At 35.0% G+C, this 23665-nt stretch overlaps 6 protein-coding genes across 9 annotated transcripts; 3 read left to right on the top strand and 3 right to left on the bottom strand.

The window, feature by feature from the left end:
- Positions 1–263: 263 nt before the first annotated feature.
- On the bottom strand, positions 264–2350 carry LOC140957528 (non-specific phospholipase C6-like). Its single transcript, XM_073414837.1, has 3 exons — positions 1147–2350; positions 868–1044; positions 264–771 (listed from the first exon to the last, which is right to left on the bottom strand). Exons 1-3 carry the CDS (start codon positions 2207–2209, stop codon positions 479–481), a joined length of 1533 nt encoding a protein of 510 aa, XP_073270938.1. The 5' UTR covers positions 2210–2350; the 3' UTR covers positions 264–478.
- A 5174-nt stretch (positions 2351–7524) lies between these two features.
- On the top strand, positions 7525–9710 carry LOC140956446 (heavy metal-associated isoprenylated plant protein 7-like). 2 transcript variants are annotated; one of them, XM_073413165.1, is made up of 5 exons: positions 7525–7803; positions 7916–8129; positions 8261–8466; positions 8581–8671; positions 9039–9710. In XM_073413165.1, the coding sequence occupies exons 1-5, from the start codon at positions 7795–7797 to the stop codon at positions 9482–9484; spliced, it is 966 nt and encodes a 321-aa protein (XP_073269266.1). In that variant the 5' UTR covers positions 7525–7794; the 3' UTR covers positions 9485–9710. The 2 variants fall into 2 exon arrangements, with proteins under 2 accessions (XP_073269266.1, XP_073269267.1); XM_073413166.1 differs by having other exon boundaries at positions 7526–7803; positions 7920–8129.
- Positions 9711–11655: 1945 nt separating this feature from the next.
- On the top strand, positions 11656–13165 carry LOC140956629 (HVA22-like protein e). Of its 2 annotated transcripts, XM_073413456.1 has the most exons (5): positions 11656–11811; positions 11927–11953; positions 12071–12193; positions 12747–12939; positions 13010–13165. In XM_073413456.1, the coding sequence occupies exons 1-5, from the start codon at positions 11762–11764 to the stop codon at positions 13031–13033; spliced, it is 417 nt and encodes a 138-aa protein (XP_073269557.1). In that variant the 5' UTR covers positions 11656–11761; the 3' UTR covers positions 13034–13165. The 2 variants fall into 2 exon arrangements, with proteins under 2 accessions (XP_073269557.1, XP_073269556.1); XM_073413455.1 differs by having other exon boundaries at positions 12747–13165.
- A 236-nt stretch (positions 13166–13401) lies between these two features.
- LOC140956630 (recQ-mediated genome instability protein 1-like) lies at positions 13402–15980 on the bottom strand. The gene is made up of 3 exons (XM_073413457.1): positions 15548–15980; positions 14607–14677; positions 13402–14490 (listed from the first exon to the last, which is right to left on the bottom strand). Exons 1-3 carry the CDS (start codon positions 15818–15820, stop codon positions 14448–14450), a joined length of 387 nt encoding a protein of 128 aa, XP_073269558.1. The 5' UTR covers positions 15821–15980; the 3' UTR covers positions 13402–14447.
- Positions 15981–16673: 693 nt separating this feature from the next.
- On the top strand, positions 16674–19944 carry LOC140957237 (uncharacterized). Its single transcript, XM_073414377.1, has 3 exons — positions 16674–17873; positions 18077–18132; positions 18960–19944. Exons 1-3 carry the CDS (start codon positions 17276–17278, stop codon positions 19131–19133), a joined length of 828 nt encoding a protein of 275 aa, XP_073270478.1. The 5' UTR covers positions 16674–17275; the 3' UTR covers positions 19134–19944.
- Positions 18798–23523, bottom strand: LOC140957236 (uncharacterized). 2 transcript variants are annotated; one of them, XM_073414376.1, is made up of 9 exons: positions 23330–23523; positions 22552–22764; positions 22282–22473; positions 22002–22202; positions 21778–21858; positions 20879–21008; positions 20150–20239; positions 19951–20058; positions 18798–19134 (listed from the first exon to the last, which is right to left on the bottom strand). In XM_073414376.1, exons 1-8 carry the CDS (start codon positions 23432–23434, stop codon positions 19982–19984), a joined length of 1089 nt encoding a protein of 362 aa, XP_073270477.1. In that variant the 5' UTR covers positions 23435–23523; the 3' UTR covers positions 18798–19134; positions 19951–19981. The 2 variants fall into 2 exon arrangements, with proteins under 2 accessions (XP_073270477.1, XP_073270476.1); XM_073414375.1 differs by having other exon boundaries at positions 18798–19116.
- Between the last annotated feature and the right edge of the window lie 142 nt (positions 23524–23665).

The following is a 23665-nucleotide window of genomic DNA, read 5'->3' as shown; positions in this document are numbered from 1 at the left end:
TCAAATTTAGATAATTATTTCAATTGAATAAGCACGAGACGCGAGCAACATGACACTAGTTTAGCATGAATTCGATATTTAAACTCGGGTAACCCAAACTTAGGTGCTCGACATCGATCGGGAATATTTTTTTTTTATCTTTTTCAATATATTTTTGAAATTTGTTATGTTTTGTAATAGAACGTTAGTTGGGTTATTATATTATGAAAATTTTCCTTATGGACATGGACATGAATAGTCTCTAAGAAGAGAGTGAGAAAAGAAGATTGCCAGACTTCTTGTATTCGAGGTGGACAAAATATAAACAAGAAGAAAAATTGGATACAAAAGTTGAATATATTTGTTTATTTGGAGAAAACACCATTTTCTTACACGAATTTTGAAAAATAACATAGGTTAAATTTTTTTGAAATTTTTCAAAAATCATTTTGAACAAGGTAGTGTTTCTGGCTATCCTGATTTGAGACCTTGTTCATATTCAATTGTGGATTGAGGATCTTGTGGTTAGTGAAGGCCTCATGTCCACGATGGTGGACTCGGCTGCGCCTAATTTGACGGCCTCTTTGCTTGCTCTAATGAACCTCGAAACCGCACCCTTTATGTATTCATGAGCTTCTTTTACACTCATCTTCTTGTCATGGAATGATCTGCTCAAGTAATGATCTCCATTCAGAACAGCTGCCAATTGCACTAATTCACTCTGAAACTCGGACAAGCTCCGACTCTCGTTTGTCCCTGTCTTCCTTAAAGGTGCTACATCTGCTAAAACCTCTGCAAAAATGTTCACATTTTGTATCCATGAAAATCGGATCAAGAAATGTTTTCTTGGATTGTTTTTATACCAACTTATGGTACTTGATAGATTACCGGGGCAATCAGTTCTTGGGGAGGTTAACTCGGCAACAACTTGCTCAAAGGTTCCAGCCCAAGCATCTCTATTAGTCAAGAAATTGGATGAGAGATTGAAAATCTTCTTTATTGTAGCAGGGATCGATGAGTGTTCGTATTCGGAACTTGGAGTTGGACCCGTTGGCTTGCTAATCACTGCATAGTGAAGGAGAAAGAGCAAAAATTTATGTAAGTATCGAGCCATCTTTACTAAGCACAGGCATCGAGTGCAGAGATATATATTAGATAGTACACTACCAGTTCCTTTCTTGATCCAAGGAGAGACCATTATAGTCGGCACACGAACCCCGAGCCTATCGAAGTTGAAGAAATAGGGGGCCGGGCCGGTGTTCCCGTCCGGGTTCGGGACATCAACATATGGCGTCAGGACATGATCATAGAATCCACCATGTTCATCATAAGTAACAACCAGAAGTGTGTGATTCCACTGAGGACATGTCCTCAGTGTCTCGTACACCTCCTTAACCAACTTCTGCCCGTGCCCAACATCATGCGATGGATGATCGTCGTTGGCCGGAAATCCCTTCAAATCGAAATACCGAGGCTCGATCACACTCAAACTAGGCAATTTCCCATTCCTAGCATCTTTCTTGAACTTCAAACCATACTGATGGAACTTAAAGATGTACTTCAGTTTCCTCAAACTCCTGTAAAACAACGTCGTTGGAATGGTCTGGAAGTAGACACCGAAGTCCATTCCATTTTCGTGTAACGAATCGAATATCGTCTTTTGTGGAAACCCCTTGACCAACTGGTTTCTCACATGGGACGTGGATCCATGAGAAGTTGCAGAGTATACAAACAACCTGTTGGGTTGCGTTGGACCAGGGATTGATGAAAACCATTCATCAAATACAGCGAATTCGCTAACTAAACTAGCGTAGATCGGGAGACTTTCGGGCTTGAATCCTCTCATGACAAGTTTTGATAGATCACCTGACAAGCTTAATGCTTGTTCCACAAAACCAGACATTGTAGGAACTGAACTAGACCCGAATACCTGTTCTTTCACTGCTTCAAAGGAGTGACCCGGGTCCGGATCGACATATTCTGCATCATCAGAAAAGCAGATTCTTTCTGCGCCGTCCTGTTTCGTCGAAACCGAGTTGCATTCCTTCCCTGTGACTCCATTAATGGAGGGGTTAACAGATTTCTTCATCCATCCAAGCATATGATCGAATGATCTGTTTTCTAGCACTAACACAACGATATTTTTTATGGGCTGCTGCTGATTTTGTTGCTCTGTGTGTGGGAAAACACATGAAAGTGTGAGGGAAATAATCAAGAAAACTGCTCTCATTTTCTTGATCTTAGATTGAAGAAGGGGCTAGTGAAAATTTTGTGCACTTGCTTCAATTCAAGCTAATTGTTTTTCTATGGCAAAGGTGGTGAAGACTTTACAAATGGAATAAATCAACGAGCATGCTTTTGGGTGCTTTGTGGAGAAAAGTAAAGTTAAATAATGACAATTATATTAATTATTATTCATGATTGAGATGATCGTTCTTTTAGATTTTTTTTAAAAAAATATTAATTTGTATAGGTTTAACCCCTTAATTAGATTATTTATCTTTCAATAATGAGGGGAGCATACCATCTCAAAGATAACCGTTTTAAGTGTACGAAGACGTGTTTTTAGTCAAATGTGTTAAAGATTGGAGTTTGAATCTAACTCAAATCCAAAAGGTAGTCCAAGGAGGATGATTGTTAAGACAATACATATAACTCTCGATGACTTAATTCAGTCGATGTGAGACATTTAACACATCTCTCAAGCTCAAAAATGAACAATTGGAGTGTGAAATTTACAAGATATTATCCGGTGTCCCATATGACAGCCAACATATAACGATTGGTCTTGTATCTGATATCGTGTTAAGATTGGAATTTGGACCTAACTCAATCCGATAACTTAATCGTGAGGCATCTTATGAGCCACATATCAAAGGTATCTTCCATTCAACTCCTTCAACAAGTGGAAGATACCTTAATTTGCGCAGTCCTTTTCTTGAAACACAATCAAAGGATGAAACCTCAAAAAAAACCAACCATTCTCTAACATCGTCGTCTAATATTTATATGAACTACCCATTTCTTTGTTGAATAGTTTCCTTAATATCAATACTCATGCATTTTAATATTTAGAGCTTGCTAGATCTTAATTAGCAAAAACAACAATGAAGGATTGGGCACCAATTTTGATTGGCTTTCTTCTGTTTGTGCTGCTATCCCCCGGAGTCATTTTCCAGTTCCCCGGCAATATGCGGCACGTCGAATTCGGGAGCTTCACAACCAACGGGAAAGCTGTGATAGTACACACTTTGTTCTTCTTTGTAGCCTACACCATTCTTATCATGCCACTGCACATTCACATCTACTTTGGGTAGTGAATTTTTAAAAGTTTGAAGAAGTTATTGTCTTCGATTATTTTGTATGTACGGATAATTTTTAGATTTGTTCTATTTTTCGAAAACTGGATGTAAAATTTATCGATACTTTTGATTGATTTATGTCGTGTAAGAAGATTGTTAACTTTGATGCTCGATCCATTAGAATTCCTAACTCGGCCCATTAATTTTGCACTTCGTTCCTACTTGATTTCATAATTCATTAATTACATAAAATTATCGCGCAACAACACTCTTATTGCTACTTCAGTGTCTTTTCATATTTTTACTCAATTCCCGACTTACTTTTATGTTGGGTGCAATTAGTACCACTTGCTTGGTAGATCAATTAAAATATGATATTTGAATCGTTGTATATTTCAAAATATTAGAATTACAATGTTACCATCAATTTTATTTTTCGGTAAAACGACAAATGTTTGATCATACAATTGAAATCACAGTTAATGTCACATGTTCGAGTATCATTGATTGCAAGAAGTGTAATTATTATGAGAGAATTGTTGGAGTGCAGCAATTGTATCTACTGAGTAGAACAACTAAAATGTGACATTTGTACTGTTGTGCGATTTAAAATATTTGATTTGCACTGTTACCGTCAGCTATAATTTTTGGTAAAACAGTAAACGCTCGGTCCTACAATTGGTATCAGATCCAAGGTTACATGTTCGATTTTCATTGATTGCAAGGAATTAAGGAATGCAATTATTAGGAGATATATTCTCTATGTGCAATAATTATCTTTGCTTGGTAGAATAATAGAAACGTGATATTTGTGCAACTTTACATTTTAAAATATTTGAGTTACACTATTACCATCGGTAATTTTTGATAAAGCGATAAGCGCTCATTACTACAATTCACTTCTTTGCTTACACTCATCATTCATGTTCTTTTTGTTCATCTTGTAATATATATATAAAATAATAAAGTAATAAAAAAAATATTTCAAATAAAGATATATTTATATGCATGTGTTCATAATACAAAAAAATATGAATTTTATTTTTAACTTATATAATTCAACTATTCGAATTTTCACATAATGTGTCGAGTTAATGGATTCAAACTCCAATGCGATGGATTGCGACATATATATAGTTTTGATGTGATTCTCATATGTTGGCGAGCATCTCATAGGCGTCGTAAGATATTCACCTGGAAATCTAATAGAACATCACATCGATCGTCCCTTCACACACTCCTGAATTAAAATATTTCGACGATATTCTTGCGAACATCTTGCCCCTCCGCTTTTTTTAAAAAAAAACAGTTTGAGAAGATGTTGATCACACGAATATTATCGAATCATTTAATTCAACAATATATAAAGAGACAATAAATGACGTTCCACCAGATGTTCTGAAAATCAAGACGCTCATGATCAACAGGTATTGTCGTAACAATGAACTAGATGCATTGTATCAATGACTCATTTGTGTGTGGGCCTTAAGTACAATTTGGTGTTGTATAGATTCGTTTCCTACAAAAACCTTTACATTTTTATTGGGTTCCACGAGGTACGATAAAAGAAATTTGGACCGACCCGTGAAATTATTGTACCATGATATGTCGGGTTTTAGTCCATCACGTGGCTTTTATCATATTATGATCATATCCATTATAAAAAATAAATAAAATAAAAATATGTATCGTAACATTAATTTGTGCATTTGACAATGGAGCAAGGGGAAAATCTCTACTTCTTGTTTGGACGGAGTAACCGACACGTGATCGAGTAGTAACTCGACGCAAATATGCGTGCTGATTCTTATATCTCGTGAGTTTATACTCTACATGTTTAGTTTCGAAAAACTTTTATTGACGACAATATACGAAATAATGGTATGCACTTTTTTGTTCGAGGGGTTTTAAGTAACGTAACTTTGATGAAATATATAAAAATTCATGGATTGTTATCTCGTCCTGTCTGCCAAAAGAACCATTCCATTCCTTAACGAAGTATAACACCAATGCGCACCACATCTTTCGATTGGGAATTGACAGAAAGCATTACTGCATTATGCGATAATAATTATGTCACTCTACTTTTATGCAAATTGTAATTTTTGAAATAACTTTTCAATTGTCAATTAAATCATACAATTATTTGTTCATGATAAATATGAACAAATAAATATATAATGGTATATCTAAAATTGGATGAAAAATTAAGGAATTGTTAGAGGGGAAAATAAAAATTATGAGTGGGATTTTATTTGGGACAAAAAAAGGTTTCGATAGGGAAAATTAAATTAAATTAAACACACCATTTCCTTTTCCATTTAATTTTTGAAATATATATAATCAACATGCATTATATTGCATGTGGGCTATATCAAAAGATAAAGCTAAAAATTAAAATCGTAATCAGCTTTACAATAATGATGGCTGTTATTTCATGTAATATAATCATCAACGATCCATTTCTTTCATTTTTGCGTCCACGTCTTTTATTGCGATCATCATTGACATATATATCAACCGCTTTTGTATAAAATTTATCGAAAATTCTTCAAGCAAGGACTCTTTGATCAAATTAGATTCTATAATATATTGATCATACTCTAAGGGATAGACTCGGCCCACTCTCGAAAGCCCACAAGGATAAAGCCTACAAAAGTATTCAGAAAGTCCCGGAAAGTCATCTTCATGATAGAGCTCGTCATGAGATCACCTCATTCACACGAAGCTGGTGAGAGGTCATCCGAGAGGTCATTTAGGCCGACCTCCCAAACTCCAGTAATCTCGTCAATCAGAAAGAGGTGGCTGACTTCCCCTACCGACCTCCCATCACGAACCGAGCCGACCTCCCGGAACAATCTTCCGACCCCCTTCTAACGTTCTTGTTTGTGCTTCCAGATTTCGAAAGTCCGATCCGAGCTCCTCAAGTGAAGATCCGACCTCTCTGCTACCATCTCGGATTTCAGCAACATCAATACTCATTTATTTATAAGTAGATCTCTTGTGAGACAGTTTCAGATTCAGTCTTATCGAGAATGAAAAATAATAATTTTGATATTAAAAATAATATTTTTTTCATATATCGAATATGATAAAATCGTTTCACAAAATTGACGGTCTAATAAAAGTTTGTGTTTATTTAATTCTCTCCTTCCTTCGGATCATATACACGTATATGCAACACCACTCACACAAACATATATGATATCCATATAATTTTTTTTAGAAAAATAAATATAAAAAATTTTCTACAATACGTTATGTGACACGTATATTCCAATGAAAACAGCGTGAGAATTATGGAGATCTTTGGGAAAAAAATATCGAGCGAAAAATGCTGGAATGAAGAAATTCATTGTAGCAAATTTCTAAACATTAAAATGGTGGATTCTAAACCCGTTATGACTTAAATTCAAAAGTTTCAGTTGATGCTACATGATTTGTATGCATGTCTAGGGTTTGCAAATATATTAACATGTTCAAGTTTCTTCTATTTGAATTCAATACTTAATGAATCTTGAGGTCTCATCTTACCACTAAGCCAATTGATTATTTTCCTCACATAAATATAACCAAATCAAAACTTAATAAATAAAATACGTGCAATACATAATATCATGTATTTGATTTTGGGTCCTATCATCGTTTTCAACTGATTTCGATTACTCTTTTAATAAAGTTATTTGTGCTTGATCATCTTCCAAAGATCCAAGATATATATGAATGTTCAGGAATTCCTTCCGTGCAAGCGACAAGAGTCTTTCTTCAAATTAATTTCAATTACTTCTCCCAAATTATATGGAAGAACATGTCAAATAATACGTGTGTAGAAAAGAGTAGGTCTTTTGTGAGACGATCTCACGAATCTTTATATGTAAGACGGGTCAACCTTACCAATATTCACAATAAAAAGTAATACTCTTATTATAAAAAATAATATTTTTTTATGGATGACTAAAATAAGAGATCTGTCTCATAAAATACTACCCATGAGACCGTCTTATATAAGTTTTTGTCATTGAAAAATATCACGAATATAAATAATTAAAATAAAACAAAAACGTCATATTACAATATATTAAAATATAATTTACATCACTGAAAAAATTAATAATCACAAATAATATCGATTTATCAAATTTGGACTCATGTTAAATACTTGAACAGAAAACAATATCCATAGCGAGACTGCCACGAGTAGTAAGCCTACGTCACTTACACGATAAACACCAGATTCACTGCAACCTTGAAATCTGATTACACTCCCCTCTTCTTTCTTCCACTCCTCTTTCTCCCAAGAAACAATACACTTATACACTCACACACATATATATGTATATGTACTGCGTATTCTACTTCTGTACGTACGTCAGTGTTTTCAACAAGAAACAGACAAAAGATACACACACAAAAGTGAGCTTTTCACAAGTATAATTCTCAAGCTATCTTCCGTTCTGTGGGCTTCTCAAGAGAAAGCTAGAAAAAGAATATATAATAACAAAGAAAGAAAGAAATGGGAGAGGTGATCTTATTCTTGCTATCTTATTTCAACCGCTCAAAGCTGTATTTTTTGGTTTCATACTTATTTCTAAATTGTTTTATTTGTATGTTTGTGTTCACTTAAATTTATGAAGGAAGAGAAGAAATCGAAGGAAGCGGGGAAGCCTGAGGATGAGGAAAAGAAAGAATTAGAATCTATCAAGATTGAGGAGAAGAAATCTGAAGAATCCAAGGCGGAGCAGCCGCCGCAGCCTCCTCCTACTCCGACGCAAGAAATTATATTGAAGGTTTACATGCATTGCGAGGGCTGCGCCACGAAAGTCCGCAGGTGTCTCAAAGGCTTTGAAGGTATATATAAGGATTCTATGTTCCTCATCTTTTCTGGGTCTTTTTTTATTTCTGGAAAAAATGGAAATCATCTCCTTTTATGAATAATGTAATTGTTTTTATCTGAGCTTTTTTTCCTGGTTAATTTGCAGGAGTGGAGGATGTGATAACAGATTGCAGGACGAGTAAAGTTGTAGTGAAAGGTGATAAAGCAGATCCACTCAAGGTTTTGGAGAGGATCAAGAAGAAGAGCCATCGCCAAGTGGAGCTCATTTCACCAATTCCAAAGCCACTCGAAGAGCCCAAGAACCCTCAAGACGAGAAGGAGATGGTCAAATCTGAAGAGGAAAAAAAGGAGGCTCGTCTTTAAAAAAAAAAAAAGAAAAATCCTTTCCAGCTTTTTGTTTGATTTTAGGAGAATTATTTAATATTCATGTAATAATTAATCTTTTTTTTTTTTGGGTACGTACAGGCTCCTCGTGTGATTACAGTTGTGTTGGGAGTGTACATGCACTGTGAAGCTTGTGCTCAAGAAATCAAGAAACGCATTCAAAGAATGAAAGGTGGGATTTCTTTTTCCTCCATTTTGCTTAAACAGGAAAAGATCATTTGTGGGATTTTTCATTCTTTAATTAATTGATCGGTAACCTATTTTTTCTAAGATTATTGTTTACTTTTCTTCGCCACTTTTTGGTTCTCTTAAAGTAGTAGGGGTTTGAATTTTCTTAATTACCTGTGAGAATCTATATTCTTATATAACATGAAAATAAAAAAAATACATATATATACACACACACACACACACACACACACATATATATATATATTCTTATATAACATGAAAAAATCACCTACACATGATTCTGTTTGAATTCATTCATATATGCAAATGTCAACAATTCTAACAGGAGTGAATGGTTTTCTGTTTAGGAGTGGAAAATGCAGAACCAGACCTTAAAAGATCACAAGTAACCGTGAAAGGTGTTTTCGAACCCGAAACTCTCGTCGAATACGTGCACAGAAAGACCGGAAAACACGCAGCCATCGTGGCAACGGAGGCGGAGAAGAAAGAGGAGGGAAAGAGCACCGAAGGCGGAGAACCGGAGAAGAAAGTGGAGGAAGGAGAAAAAGAAGCCAAGAAACCTGAAGAAAACAAGGACGACACCGGCGGCCGAGGAGGAGAGCCGCCGTCCGAACCGGCTGCAGAGGTGGACACTTCGGAGTTAGAGATGAAAAGGAGTGAATCCTACCATTATTACAGGTCACAAAATCACGAGTTCAATCCTCAAAGATTCGTACCAGAATGGACTGCATTATACGAATATCCTCCAGAGATGTTTAGTGACGAGAATCCAAATGCATGTACTGTGATGTAAATGTTGAGGATGGCGAGGGTAAAACGGGGAATTCTTGTGCACTGGATGATTGCCCCATGAAAGTGATGAAAACCCCTCACCGTCGATATGCGTTCCTGCTGGCCATATGTATATACACACACACATACATGTGTGTACATATATAGGCCATATATATATATATATATGTATGTATGTATTTGTGATTTATAGTGTATGATCTATCTTCTAATGCAATATCAGTATATCACCAAAGGGATTTGGGAGAAAATATAACATAATTTGTATTTTGATTTGACTTTATTGATGTATAATAAATTGTATTAGTATGATCATGTTGCGTGAATATTTTTATCATAGTTGATGTGACGATGAACGACATATAATATAAAAATAATATATCGATATATTTGTATGAGATAATGATATATAATATTAATTTTTTTTATACAATATAAGATAAAATAAAAATGAATAATTAATCAAAGTTTTATTCTATAACAAATATCGCGTTAATTATAAGTTTATGATTTTAAAATATTGTATATGAATTATTTTTATATTATATATGGAATTGAATTGAAAGTAACAGCTAGAGACTTGGAATGTACATAAATTTTTAGTTAATTGGATGTGTTTCTGGAAAAATTCAGACCATTTTCTCTTTATTGCCTAAAAATGAACATTTAATTTCCGGAAGTGTGAATAAACATTGCGGCCGTATATATATTTTTAAAATAAAAATAAAAATATGTCGTTCTTTTAGTAACTTGACTATTTGATGCACTAGTTTTTNATAAGATTAATATTGAACTTAAATTCAATAAAAAAATTTAAAAAGATATATCATTATTCTATGTTGTATCTAAATATAAAACTGATCAATAAATTTTTTTATATTTAACTATGTGTTTTTATATCTAAAAATTTCATGATATTATCTGGATTTGATATGAATACACGACAGTGGGTCAAAGTCCACAATTAAAGCAAAGTATATAATTATTGAAAAAAACTTGTGTGAGACGGTCTCATACGTCGTATTTGTAAGACGAGTCTTTTATTTGGGTTATCCATAAAAAAATATTACTTTTTATGCTAAGAATATTACTTTTTGTTGTGAATATGGGTAGAGTTGATTCGTCTCACAGATTAGGATCCGTGAGACGGTCTCACATGAGACTCACTCATAATTATTAATCAATAAAAGCTGTCAAAAGATTAACATAATAATATGATTTAGATTCATTACTTTATCGTACTTTTCAGAAAACATAACTTCAATAAATAAAAAATAAAACTTGTATTTTTAGTCAAATATGTTTTCACTTTCACGATTTATAATTCGATCATTTTTGTTATCAAATTCCAAATAATTTTAATCACTTTTAATTGAGAGTGTTGATATTGCACTGATGCTATATTGCATAACAAACAAAGATAATACACTAATATTTAAATTTGATGACGAAATCGCAAATGATAAAACAAATAATAACAAAAAAATAATTTTTCAAATGAAAAAACTTGTGTGAGACGGTCTCACGGGTCATATTTTGTGAGACAGNACCTACACTCTTACACAAATATCACAACCATCACTTGGTTACATTGGTATTTTGTTGAGTCATTCACTGACTTAAGCATCGGAGTGGCCACGCCGGACACTCTTCCGGCGCCCATTCACGAGTTCATCTCTTTGTCTGCAGGTCACAGGGAAAGTCATATCTCACACTGCTCTTATTNTTCAAAAACATTCAAAACTTGATATTTCATAAAATGGAATTGTAAGATCAACTGTTAATTAATATAATCTAATCATATATATGTATAGATCTGATTACAAATTAAAATATATTTGTAATCACTAATGGATTCTGACGCCACCAGCGACTTTGTGCATGAAAAACAACACGCGGTTTGAGTTTGGGAAAGGCATACAAAGCAAACCGCACATTAATGCAGTAGGATTAAAGTTAACTCAAAATCTAGCATTAAATAATTATTAATTAAATCATTATTGATATAAATTAATCGGGAAAAAAAGAAGCAAAACATATCTGAAATCTGATGACTAACCCCTTGGAGGGGTTCACTTAAACTTCGTTTTGCCACGTTTTGAGCACCAAGAATCTGATGCCAATGCCCATTTCGCCACGTGTCCTCGCCTCTCCCTCCTTTAAATCTGTCATCAATTTCTAGAATTTGAAACCGACACGAAACAAATCTTACTCAGTTGAATCTATTTGCTCGCTTTGTTTTCGGAGTTTTTAAGGTCTCACTAAAATAAAGGAGATCATGGAAAATAATTTCTGGACTCTGATCACCTTCCTTCATTCTCTTGCAGGGTAAATTTTTCTCAGTTCCAGCTTCTATTCTGTACATATATCTTGTTTTAACATGCAAAATTTATATTAGAATCGATTTAGTATGATTTATATTCTCTTGTTTTAATTTTGACAGGCCCGCAATGATGCTGCTCTATCCACTGTGAGTTATTATATATATGTATATATGTATATGCATATATGTGTGTTGGTTGAATCCTAAAGGGATCGTCAGTCTTATGTATTAAATTTTTATGTTTCTTGAAAATTTATTCAATAGATATGCATCGGTGATGGCGATAGAAAGCCCATCAAAATTAGATGATCAGCAATGGCTCGCTTATTGGATTCTGTATTCTTTTCTTACACTCATGGAGATGTTGCTGGAGCCCGTCTTACAATGGTAATAAATATAATATATATCTTTTTTTTTTCAATTTGTAAATCTAAGTAATCAAATATACAACACTTGGATATCATGTTCTGAATCAGTATATATACATTCATATTAGGTATGGACCAAGTTTATAAATATATAGGGGAAATCAAATTTTCAGAGGTATTTTAATTTGTATGTTTTCATTTTTGGTCCAATTCTTGAGTTAATCAAGGGTATGTTCTATTAATTTGCACTTTTTCTTCATATCAGATCTAATATCTGACTTGTTCGATACCATTTCGATGAAATTAAAATTGAAATAAAGTGCAAAATAATGAATCATCAAAATGAATTGATGACATGAACAAATATTAGTTTTCATATACATGTAAAGTGACTATACACACAGTCAAAAATTGAACTAGAATTTGTTTTATTTGTTCATTTTGTTTTAAAAGTTGATATCACTGCAGATTTACTACGGAATTAAGAAAATTGATGAGGGCTTTTCTTACTTTTTGTTTCTTTTGTTGTGTGGGGGGTGAGAGAACTAACAAGCATGGTGTGTTTGTTGCAGGATACCGATATGGTATGACATGAAACTAGCGTTTGTAGCATGGTTGGTATTACCGCAGTTTAGAGGAGCTTCTTTTATATACAGCAAATTGGTGAAGGAAAAGGTGATCAACAGATATGGTGGCACACTTTTCAAGAAATCTCCCGACGGGAAGGCCAAGAACAAACTTGGCGATTTTGTTAGTACCAAGAAGGTACACTCATTCAGAATGAAAAGATCCCATTGATTTTGTAAATTTTGATCTGCGTGATTTTGTTGAACAGGAAGAACAGGAGGCTGAACGTTGAAATGAACGATAACGATATGTATATCAGTCAATTTAGTGTGTTTTTTTTTTTGGATTTACGTGTGTGTTCTTGGTTGTGGTATCCTGAAGTTTGAAAGTATTAAATATTAGCATAACCGTTTGAAGCTGACCACTACCACCAAATTAATGCAATTAAAATCGTGTATAATTTCACACAATAGAAATAGAACAAGAATCCTGTTTTTTCAACTAAACTACCGCGTGGGAGTATGCAAACAACAATTCCGAATTCCGAAATGAGCCCGTATGCCAGGGAAAAACGCCCACCCCCAACAATGAAGCCTTTGTTCAGTATGACGGCAGGTAGAGCAGCTGCACAGGTTTATCGGGTGGTACAGTCTGGTGAAAGGGGAACTCGCAATCTAAACAAGACCTACATGAAGTGAAACGAAAGCATGAAATATTGTCTACTTTCATTGAGAAATTCCGAAATGCCTGGGAGCCTGTGTTAATCGCGCTTTTGGACGATGTTCTTTATGATATCTTGGTTCAACAGCAGTTTTTTCAAAATCTTGGCACCGAGTTCCTGCGAGAGCAGCACCACTAAGAAAACTTGCAGTCAGATTCTGCTCATTCTCCCCAACATTCTGATGTAGTAGTTGGATTCTGCGTGCCCAGCGTAAAATAGAATCACAAAACTTTGATCTCAAGGACATGGTGCAAACTTTGGTCTTTCATTTAGGAAGTACTCTTAAGAGTGAGGCTCGATTCTTAGTGGGGTATGAAGCACGGGTTTGTCAAACTTCACAGATAACTGTTGAACCAGTTAATCCATCCTTGCCTCCAAATCTTTCAAGATACATTATAAGCGAAAGATAGTTAACTCAGCCCGCACTTCCGACTAGAACAGATCCCAAGTTCCACAGCCATAACCACACTCTTAAGCTTTTACAAGATTCAAGTTTCTGACATCTATTTTGTTGGCACGATTACGCTGCGGAATATCATTCATGTTTATTGCTTTCAAGGAGATTCATCAAAAGGATTCAAATGGCAACATTTAGTTGGAGTCGAAATGGAAACTTTTATCCTTTTAAGAAGTAAACTGGCATCGGATGCTGAACAACCCTTAGTCATTTCAAGAGCAACTGGGACATGAGAAGTTTTATTCATCTCTACAACTATTGTACGCTGAAAAGGAGAGAAGAAAGAATCTAAAGCAAGTCAAAGTTCAGGTGCAAAAGATAGTAAAGCATCGATATTTTTCCAGTGGTATTGAAGAATGAGCAAAACCCACATGCATCCTTCACTTGAAATCTTCGATCGACATCATTTGTACAATACATTTGTAACAAAAAACTAAATAACTAACCCAATTTAGCCATCAGACAGCATATCCATCTAACTTTTCAAGGTAGCAAGCGGAGTCCACAAGTAAAAGCATTTTCACGCTTTTAATGGTTGAGTTTGACTTTACTCCAGTATTTAGAGACTCGTCTGTCATAATTCGAAATAAACCTGTGGTTAAAAGCTGACAGAACATGGGATCAATATACCTCAAAGTTCACTAGGAATATCTGGAACTGTTTGAATGTTTCCTTCATATCTTTGACCTTCTTGGAGTCTGAAGAAGCCAGATCACTTGAAACCTCCTGAGGAGACAACCCTTTTCGCTTTGTACAACCTAGAGAAAACTGGTTATTCTACATTGAATGGTCAGGGAAAAATAATCCATTCAAACATTACACAAGTATTAACATAGCCATATTTAATGATTATCAACATAAACTCGAAGTTCATACGTGGCCTTTTTTTTGTATTGAAATCCCTTCACACCAGTCAGAATGCACTGATAAAAAAACAGTTAGGTGTAAATCAAACAGAAAGTAATCCATCGCCCGTATCTGTGTTAGATGGATATTCATTTACCGATTAACTAAGATAAATGCCATACTCTTTCAGGTTATAAAAAACCAATTAAATATAATCATACCACAAATGCGACACTGAGAAGTATTTAGATTCAGAGAAAATGATATTCTAACTACCCAAATTCAGCAGAGAACTGTGCTGGAATATGGATGCCAACAAAATAAACAGTGTATTCATCAATTACACCTTCTGTTCCCGTAGAGGCTACTGGTTTCCAGCAAAAATGCATGCAGGTTATGTCAAAAGGTTATGGTTCCAACAAAAAACATGCAGGTTATATCAGAGGTTATAGTCAGTTCTTACACTCGGATCCCACAGCCATGCTGTAAACATCCCCTCACACGAGCTTTTAGTTTAAAAAATAGTAAACTAGAACTACGAATGACGTTTACAGTGAATAGAACAATAATAAGACCACAAAGCAATTTCATCCCAGAATACAGGTCACAAAAATTCTCATTAAAATATCAACTTGGCAGATCTTCAAGTGGGATATGTGGCATTCTTCAAACAAGTCCCCGTTCAATAGCAGTTTAATGATACAATATAATTACTTCACAGAAACTACATAGAATATACATCAGATCAGAAGTAAATAAGTGCATCATAGCTCGATATTTACCTGTAAGACAAAACCCTTAAGATCAACCAAATTCAAGGTATGAACGTTTGAGGGAAGCCCCCCAGCACCGGAATAATTCATGTCCGAGCACAAGAACTGCCCGAAGCAAAGCTTCGCTTTTGATGAATCATCCATCCCCTGGAACCCGGGCACTGACGACTGTAGCAATATTAAGCAAGAATCCAACCATTTTCTCTTCAATCTTAGCTCTAGTCTTTCTAAAACCCTGTTAACTGGAGAATCCGAAACCCTGAAATGACTACCACCATCCATCTGATTATTGCCGCTTGTTGAGGTGTAACCGGAACGGTTGTTGGAATTATTGTTAACATCACGTTCTTTGTCGTCAGAGATATCAAGATGGATGGGTTCAGAGAAGAACCGAACATATGTATTACCGACGTTGGTGGCGGAATTGTCAGTGTCTGGGGTACGGTTCAGAGGAGAGCCGAACAAAACATCAGTTTTATTATTATTATTTTATATATATCTATTTTAAAATTGAAGATATGATAATAACCACTTAAAAAACAATTTTTTTTCCAACTTTACCTTTATATGATACTAATATTACACTTTTATTTTTTGTTCTTTTTTTTTAAATTTCAACACATTTTTATTTTTATTTTTTTTATTTCAACAATTCAAATATCAATTTAGTCCCTCCATAATTTGTCAAATTTCACTTTATTCCATCGATGATAATAAAAAAAAATTGTACACACATACATCGCGTGTACAGAATAACTAGTATATATATATATATATATATATTATTAAATAAATTATAATCTTATATTTATATCTTGACAATCAATTTTTGTCTTTCTCAATCAAAATCATCTAATTAAACGATTAATATCATTGTTATATTTTTTATAATTAAATTATTAAAAACACGTGCAAATTAAAGATTTGTTTTTTTAAACACAATTATAAAATCGAATATGATATTAATTATTTAATTACATGATTTAAATGAGAATGACTAAATTGATTGGTCCACAAAATTGTATAATTATAATTGATTATGACAACAAAAGATACGTGACCAAGACATATCGCAATACATACAAATTAGAATTCCTTTGTGATTTTTTTTTATTTGGGAAGAAGATGGTCAAAACTGAATCTCGAATTCGAGACGTGACTTTGGACACCAGATGAGTTACAAATCATCAGCAATTTTTTTTAGTGATTTTACAAAAATGAAGAAGAAATAAATGCAATTTTTAGAATGACTAATACTAAATTAATTGATCCATGCAAGATGCTACCAGAGCCATTAAATTCAGTCTTCCTCCTGTCCAAGAACACACGTTTCGACTATTTCTATGGGCAGTATCTATCATGAAATCCCCCCACGTCATATTTGGGTCAAAATTCTAATATTTGGCTCCTAAATTTACATTTTTCATGCATAATTTAACTCATACGCACACACAGAAGATGACACGGCAAAGCCACATTTCACTAAAATTGTAACCACTGGATCTTATTCACCAAAGGGCGAAGACCAAATCTCAACATCACGTCAAACTTTACACCAACAGCCACAAAGAAAATAAACCCCTAAATCTAGGATTGAACTTCGTCTCCACCCATCAAGAATTTATTTTGAATATTCTTGCTATTTGCCGACCATTGATACTTCTTTTCTCCCTTCATTTTTTCAGCATGTCTCTATGCATTCAAGCTCTACATTTGCACATATAATAACTAATAACAATGGGCTGCGGCGTTTCGAAAATCGACCCCAGTGGCGCCACCACATTGCCGGCCAAGCTCCGGCCAATCTTCCTCCGCAGGTTGGAGGAGATTAAAAAGCGTAGGCATACACAACCCCTAAAGAATTCAACACCTTCGAAGAAAGAGCTACTTTTGCATGATCGAGATGAGGAAGATAACGCTTCCCATTTTTCATCATCCGAATATGACACATCGAAAAATGTGCCATCACCAACCAAAGATGGCTCCGGTCCCTCGAAAAATGAGCCATCGCCCACCGGACATGGCACAAATTCGGTTGGGAAATTGGAAAGTTTCAAGGGAAAAGATCCCAGAAATCCTAGTGGAAAAGACGAGATGCTTACTGAATTCAGCCCAAAAATGAAGGCCACAAATGAACCCAAAGAGCAGGAAACTAAGGGTGATAAAACCAAGATTGAAAACATTCTGACGGACAAAGATGGTAGCGAAGATGAGGATGGAGCACATGATAAGGAGAGAATGATTAATCATCAGGATGATGACGCCTTTCCTGGATCGCCGAGCTTTCGAATATATTTTTCGGATGGCATGGATGATAACCAGATCGACAATATTCGTAAGAAACTAAACATAAATTTACTATCCCACAAATATCATGTTCTACATATTAAGATGCATGATATACATATAAGAATAAAACATGCACCATTCATTTGTAACATGAAAAAATAACGTCTTATACACGGAACAAACATTTTAAATGATCAAGGTTAACATGGGAATCATGAATTAACTAATATTTATTTTGCTTGCCTTCAGGAAAGAATGATGCCTTGAGGGACGCAGGTTTGAGGGATGACAAAACATCATTAAAGGTAACCTAGTTATTCTGAAAAATTGAATTTGGAACACCAAAATATTTAATTCTTTTTTTGGTAGTATTATCACAGGTCTCGCCAATATCAATGTTTGATATACTCTTAATACACAGTTATTGGTGTAGGAGTAGTTTTGAGAGGAGCCGGAGTTGACTAGGGAGTTTTAACGAGTCTTTAGATTTAAGCTGTATTGTAAAACCGTGTAGTAAACTAAGATTTGAAATACCCGTTGGGAAAATAACACATTTGACTTCTCAAAGTCCGTCCTCTAGTTTTAGGCTTCTAGCTAGCGTTGGGGGTGTCAGAGAATGTAAAACTATTATTACTACAACTGTAATGGGTGGACACTTAGAAAATTTTAACTGAGAAAAGAAGAGGATCAACAATAAAACTGTACAAGCTCTATAAATTCAAAGAATTAGATCAGCAATGTATTTTATGGTGTTCCTATATACTTACTAATTTCTAGTTGATTTCTCAGTATACTTTCCAGAACAATCAAACAACTCTAACAACAAGTATTGGTTCTTTAGACTTTGAATTTTGAGTGCTATCTTATTTTCCTTGATGTCATCGATTTTTTGAAAACTAAATGGAAAAGGAGCTAGCATCCCATGTAAAAGAGGGGTCAGCAAACAATAACCACTATTCAAAACGAAAAATCTCTAAAAATAATGTACATTATTTTAAAATATAAGTTATCATCCAAAATATATTTAAGTCCATCAGCATAACAAATTTCTTACCTCTCCCCCTAAATTTTTTTTATGCTAATGAAATGTAATCCACATAGCCAGTATAATTTATTTTGTATCATATTTCAGGAGTTACCCGTGAAGAAGGAAGCAAAGAGAGGAAGCAAAATGCAGAGCTTTAGAAAGGTGTTGCCAAAGGGAGGGCAATCGACAGTCAAGAATCTGTTGAATGTGAAGTCTTGCTACAATTCATCACACTCGGCCCGTGATCGTGCCCATCTTCTCACTGCCAAAACAGTTTGATCTGTGATACATATGACTGAGAAAGAAAAAGGGTAAAATGTATGATTCTTCACATTTTTGCTACGTTTTTAATGTGTAGCATCAACTAGTAGCAGAAAAAGGTAATGGACCTATGTACCTTATATTGGGAATTAAGGACCATAATTGGGAATCTTTTAATTGATATCATGCCTCACTTTGTAGCCAAATGATTAAACCATAGATATTAAACTTTCTCTCTTATGCTTATTTATCGAGAAATGATAATCGAAAGAAAATATTTCCCTTGTCAAGATATCTAATTCCTTCCATGCAAGAATTCGTGGACCTTTGGCAACCTCTGTATGGAATCCTACTTATGCCGTTCTCTTCAAAATAACTTAACCATGATTATCCTTCTTGAGCAGCAGCATTGGCATTCACCAAAAATTTATAAACCGTATTCACTTATGTCTCTCGAAAAAAGACACCAAGAAACCTTTGTGTGTGTTTGATGATGGTGCATATCGAGTTACCAACATCAAATTCTATCAAGCTTCTTTTCCACCTTTTGGAGAAAATTGGGGGTGTTTTAGTTTTGCTGCTGGGGATGTTAGTTCATCTAACTACCACAGCTGTATCCGCCTTTCAAAGTTTCATTCTTGTACTTGAATATTGATTGATTAGAGTATGACTCATGTCGCTGCTCGTTTTACATACCACTGGTCACTAAAAGGTTAGAAACCAAGGAATCAACAATCATCCATTAAACGAAATACTATTTTTTCATGATCAACTATGTAGAGTCATGCATGGACGTGATCATTTGTCAGATCGATGAAAGTGTGATGTCGCATACCTGTAATGTTAAAAGATTGACATCTTGATTGTTACAACTCTGGCAGAGACCATTTTCCAGATTTAAAATCCTTGTAGAAGCTGGACCTTTTAGAAACAACAAAAAATACTGCAGCCAACAAAAGGAATAGTGGAAAAAACACAGTATTTCAAACTTGCAGGAATATAGGAACATAAAATGTGCCATGAACTGGACTTACCAGGAATTCCAGGGATAATAAACTCGTGACCTTTCAGAATGTCAAGAAGTGTTTTTCTTTCATCCACTCGGGCCCATTTTGGGTCATTTACTGAAAATCAGAATGTTAGTATTAGTTCAGAAAATCTAATGTCATCAAAGAACACAATTTGATATTTAGTTGTATTCTTCACTCACCTCTCGAACATATACATAATACATTTCAGATAATTCTTAGCTGCAAAAGGAAAGCAATAAGCTATTTACGACACATCACCACTACATCACAATCACCGATCTTGGTAAGGCTGGAAGAAGAATTGAGCTTTTCGCCTCGTAATAATTTGGTAATGAACATCTGAAAATGATATTTTGTTTCCATAATGGTTCAATTTTTAAAATCTTTTCAAGTGTTCCCTTGCATAGAAGCGACAAGGTGACACCTACCATCCCACAACAACCACTTTCGAGGAAAATACTTCCACATTTTAAGTTCACATCTAAAAATCCATATAAATTCAAGATGCTTCTCAATATTGATGGAGGGACTCCATTCATTACTATATATCATAGAAATCAATATAGAAGTTGCAAAGAAATCTCCTATTGACTCATGATTTGCGTATCATGTTAAAAATTATTACATCTCGATCTGTACATTCACATCTAAATAACATTTGTCAAAATTCCTCTATGATACCATGTATTTTAGTTTATCGATGTAGTTGGTCAAAGGAGAGCAATTGCATACCATTTGCAGCTGAAGAATGATTGACAACTGAAGTTCCTTTGGTGCCTAAATTTTCCAGATGGGAGGCAGCTGTCCCTTCTAAGAGATAACGGAGCACTTCTTTCTTGGATAAACAAACTCCAGAACCAGCCTGTCGTAAAAAAGAGTTGATGGGATCATTTAAGTTGAAAGACTGCAATAGAAGCTCGTCATGAGCTAGAAACATTATCAGCTTGAGCCTTGAGGTGATTCATATAACCCAAAAGGTCACCGCCAGCATCCAATTTTTGGTCAGACTTATTTCTCTGAAAAGGAAGACTCCTCTAAGATTGGAGTGTACGTGTAAGGAACATGAAGTGGGAAGGTGGATCAATAATTTATAGTGTGAGAGGCAAAAGTCAGAGCTAATTCAAATCGATTTTGAAAACTCTTTTATGGAGGAAAAGTATGACATTTTCTCCATATATTTCATTTGTTTATCATGCAGATCAGTAAAGTTTCCAGAGGACATGAAACATAGGGGGTCGACTGACCTCTCCAGCACCCTTGGCTCCATCCTCATCACCGAGTAGCCAAAATCATACTATGCTCCTGGTAATAAGAAATTTACTGAATTATATTGCCAACATCATCAACAAAATCAATGTTTTCGTTTTTCATGGAAACACATCGATATTTTATGAGCGACTCTCAGTCTAACACATTATGCTTCTGGTTAGAGACAAAAATATACTTGTCAGTAGCAAATCCCACCAGTTTAGAAAGACTTATGAGCAAATAAAGATAAATAATATTTGCAGAAATTTTTTTCAAGAAAGCCAGTTGTTCGAACACTAGAGACCAACCATAATTCTTCTTATTCATCAAGTCAACCACAAATAACGTTTAAAATAGACCAGATCCAGTCAGTACTAGCTCACCTCATAGTATAATTCAAGAGAATCGCGAGTGTACTCATTTCCTGTATCCCAGGGCAAAGGTGGACTACTTTCTGAGAACATGTTAGCAAGCTAAGGATCGCAACAATTTTTCACATGGAATTTCAAACAGAACTGTCTCTAACATGTAAGAAAACACTGATTAAATAATTACTACAATCAAGTCAGAAAACTTCTCATATGGAGAAAATGAAATGCCAGGATATCATGTCAAGATGAACTGAAAACCTGTCACTCTCACAAAAATCCTCAATGATGTCACTGGACATAACCTCGGGATAGAGAAAAATAACTGGCCAGTGAAGCATATTGCTTTTGTCTAACATCGGTTTCTTGATTCCAGTGAGCTCTTGATATATTGCCCTTCCCACTTTTAGTTGCCTATCTTCCAAGGAGGAGACAAGGCTCTGTAAAAAAATCAATGAGGAGATCACAAGTATGCAGATGTCCAAGTACACAAGAGTCAGAACATCGTAAACCTCAAACCTCAGCTGTCGCCACAGCTTTTGAAATGCCTACTTCACGGGATTCTTGTTCTGATTTCTTTATTTCGATTTGATTCAACAGCCTCTTTAATTCTTCGTTAGCGGGTGATTGCTGGAGACCCTTTTCACAATATGCCTTTGCCTCATCCAACAAATTTAGAAATAATGATGCTTTGGCTGCTCGATAAAGTGCCTAAATAGCATAAAAGATTTAGTAACTAAATGAATAATCATACTCCATGTGGCAATGAAATGAGAATAAAGCCACAACCTTAACATTTGTTGGACTTAGTTTACAAGCTTCCTCAGCATCCTGAAGAGCACGTCGGTAATTTCCTAGGAGCAGATTGACATGAGCCCGATTGGAATAAAGAATGGAGTGCTCTGAATCGCCCAAGGCCTTCTGATTAATGGCCCTTGTGTAGCAATCAATAGCATCTGAATAATGCTTCTTCCCCATTTTTACACACTCATTACCCTTGTCCTGGGAAGGCACGGAAAACCAAAATAATAATTCTCATCAATTGCTCGACCTTCCTTGAGTAAATGTGTTCTCGTCTATCTGATTGAGCATAAATGGTACACAACTCTCAGGAGAGGTGGATGGATATTTTTGGATGATCGCATCACTCATATTCCTCGGACGAAAAGGCTTTCAATCTTCAAGCTTAATTTTTTCAAAAAATACATGTTTCTTCCACCCAAAAATGAAGCAGCCCCCCACTCACCTAAATCTAACAAGTGTCTTGTTAACACACAACATACCAAAAAGTACAAATTTCTCTGGTTTTTTACTCTCTTTCAGCACAGGAAACACATCTCTTGGCCAAAAGAATTAATTTTACAAACTTTGATTTCCATTCAACGAAAAGCATCCCATAAACAGAAAGATGAGTATACACATCGTATTCAGTGAATTTGAAACGTACAAATCCAAGATAATGGAACACATATCTATACATGTATCGGAAACCACAAAAATAGCCAAGGAAAAAAAGCAATAACTAACAAGCAGAATTATTACGAAAAAACGATGCCACAAGCGTAACCTTAAGTTCAATAGCAGCAGACTCTTTAAGAGCAGAGATGGCTTCAAGGTCAATTATTTCACCCTCGGTTTTCGGCTCTGAACCGGTCTCCATCAGCAGAGCCATGGCTTCAACCTGTTAGAGGAACTTGGAGTTAAATCAAGAAAACTCAGGCCTATGTTGCTGGAGACGGTTGCAGCTACTGGGCTGCGGTGATTGTTTTGTATTTGGGCCATTTTGGGCCTTGGGTTTGCTATTCACCGATCAGGTGAGATTTTTGGGCCGACAATTTTTATTTTATTTTTTACATCAGAATCATTAGAACATAAAAAGATGTTCCCGAATTGAATTGGACCG

The sequence above is a fragment of the Primulina huaijiensis genome, chromosome 14, assembly GCF_012295235.1.
Source record: "Primulina huaijiensis isolate GDHJ02 chromosome 14, ASM1229523v2, whole genome shotgun sequence".
Taxonomy (NCBI): Eukaryota; Viridiplantae; Streptophyta; class Magnoliopsida; order Lamiales; family Gesneriaceae; genus Primulina; species Primulina huaijiensis.
The sequence above is the reverse complement of the archived record's forward strand: the minus strand, read 5'-3'. Positions and strand labels throughout refer to the sequence as shown.

What these genes read in the sequence shown, in the direction of transcription:
- LOC140957528 (XM_073414837.1), bottom strand. Translation starts at nt 2,209, where the DNA reads ATGAGAGCAGTTTTCTTGATTATTTCCCTCACACTTTCATGTGTTTTC. An exon ending in TTGGATCAAGAAAGGAACTG is followed by an intron (nt 1,045 to 1,146) that starts GTAGTGTACTAT and finishes TTCACTATGCAG; the next exon opens with TGATTAGCAAGCCAACGGGT. An exon ending in CCCAAGAACTGATTGCCCCG is followed by an intron (nt 772 to 867) that starts GTAATCTATCAA and finishes ACATTTTTGCAG; the next exon opens with AGGTTTTAGCAGATGTAGCA.
- LOC140956446 (XM_073413165.1), top strand. An exon ending in GTGTCTCAAAGGCTTTGAAG is followed by an intron (nt 8,130 to 8,260) that starts GTATATATAAGG and finishes GTTAATTTGCAG; the next exon opens with GAGTGGAGGATGTGATAACA. An exon ending in ACGCATTCAAAGAATGAAAG is followed by an intron (nt 8,672 to 9,038) that starts GTGGGATTTCTT and finishes TTTTCTGTTTAG; the next exon opens with GAGTGGAAAATGCAGAACCA.
- LOC140956629 (XM_073413455.1), top strand. Translation starts at nt 11,762, where the DNA reads ATGGAAAATAATTTCTGGACTCTGATCACCTTCCTTCATTCTCTTGCA. An exon ending in TTCCTTCATTCTCTTGCAGG is followed by an intron (nt 11,812 to 11,926) that starts GTAAATTTTTCT and finishes TAATTTTGACAG; the next exon opens with GCCCGCAATGATGCTGCTCT. An exon ending in CTGGAGCCCGTCTTACAATG is followed by an intron (nt 12,194 to 12,746) that starts GTAATAAATATA and finishes TGTTTGTTGCAG; the next exon opens with GATACCGATATGGTATGACA.
- LOC140956630 (XM_073413457.1), bottom strand. Translation starts at nt 15,820, where the DNA reads ATGGATGGTGGTAGTCATTTCAGGGTTTCGGATTCTCCAGTTAACAGG. An exon ending in TTAAGGGTTTTGTCTTACAG is followed by an intron (nt 14,678 to 15,547) that starts GTAAATATCGAG and finishes AGTTTTCTCTAG; the next exon opens with GTTGTACAAAGCGAAAAGGG. An exon ending in CTTCTTCAGACTCCAAGAAG is followed by an intron (nt 14,491 to 14,606) that starts GTCAAAGATATG and finishes GAATTATGACAG; the next exon opens with ACGAGTCTCTAAATACTGGA.
- LOC140957237 (XM_073414377.1), top strand. Translation starts at nt 17,276, where the DNA reads ATGGGCTGCGGCGTTTCGAAAATCGACCCCAGTGGCGCCACCACATTG. An exon ending in TAACCAGATCGACAATATTC is followed by an intron (nt 17,874 to 18,076) that starts GTAAGAAACTAA and finishes GCTTGCCTTCAG; the next exon opens with GAAAGAATGATGCCTTGAGG. An exon ending in ATGACAAAACATCATTAAAG is followed by an intron (nt 18,133 to 18,959) that starts GTAACCTAGTTA and finishes ATCATATTTCAG; the next exon opens with GAGTTACCCGTGAAGAAGGA.
- LOC140957236 (XM_073414376.1), bottom strand. Translation starts at nt 23,434, where the DNA reads ATGGCTCTGCTGATGGAGACCGGTTCAGAGCCGAAAACCGAGGGTGAA. An exon ending in TTTCAGTTCATCTTGACATG is followed by an intron (nt 21,859 to 22,001) that starts ATATCCTGGCAT and finishes TAGCTTGCTAAC; the next exon opens with ATGTTCTCAGAAAGTAGTCC. An exon ending in CTCTTGAATTATACTATGAG is followed by an intron (nt 21,009 to 21,777) that starts GTGAGCTAGTAC and finishes TTTTTACGACAG; the next exon opens with GCTGGTTCTGGAGTTTGTTT.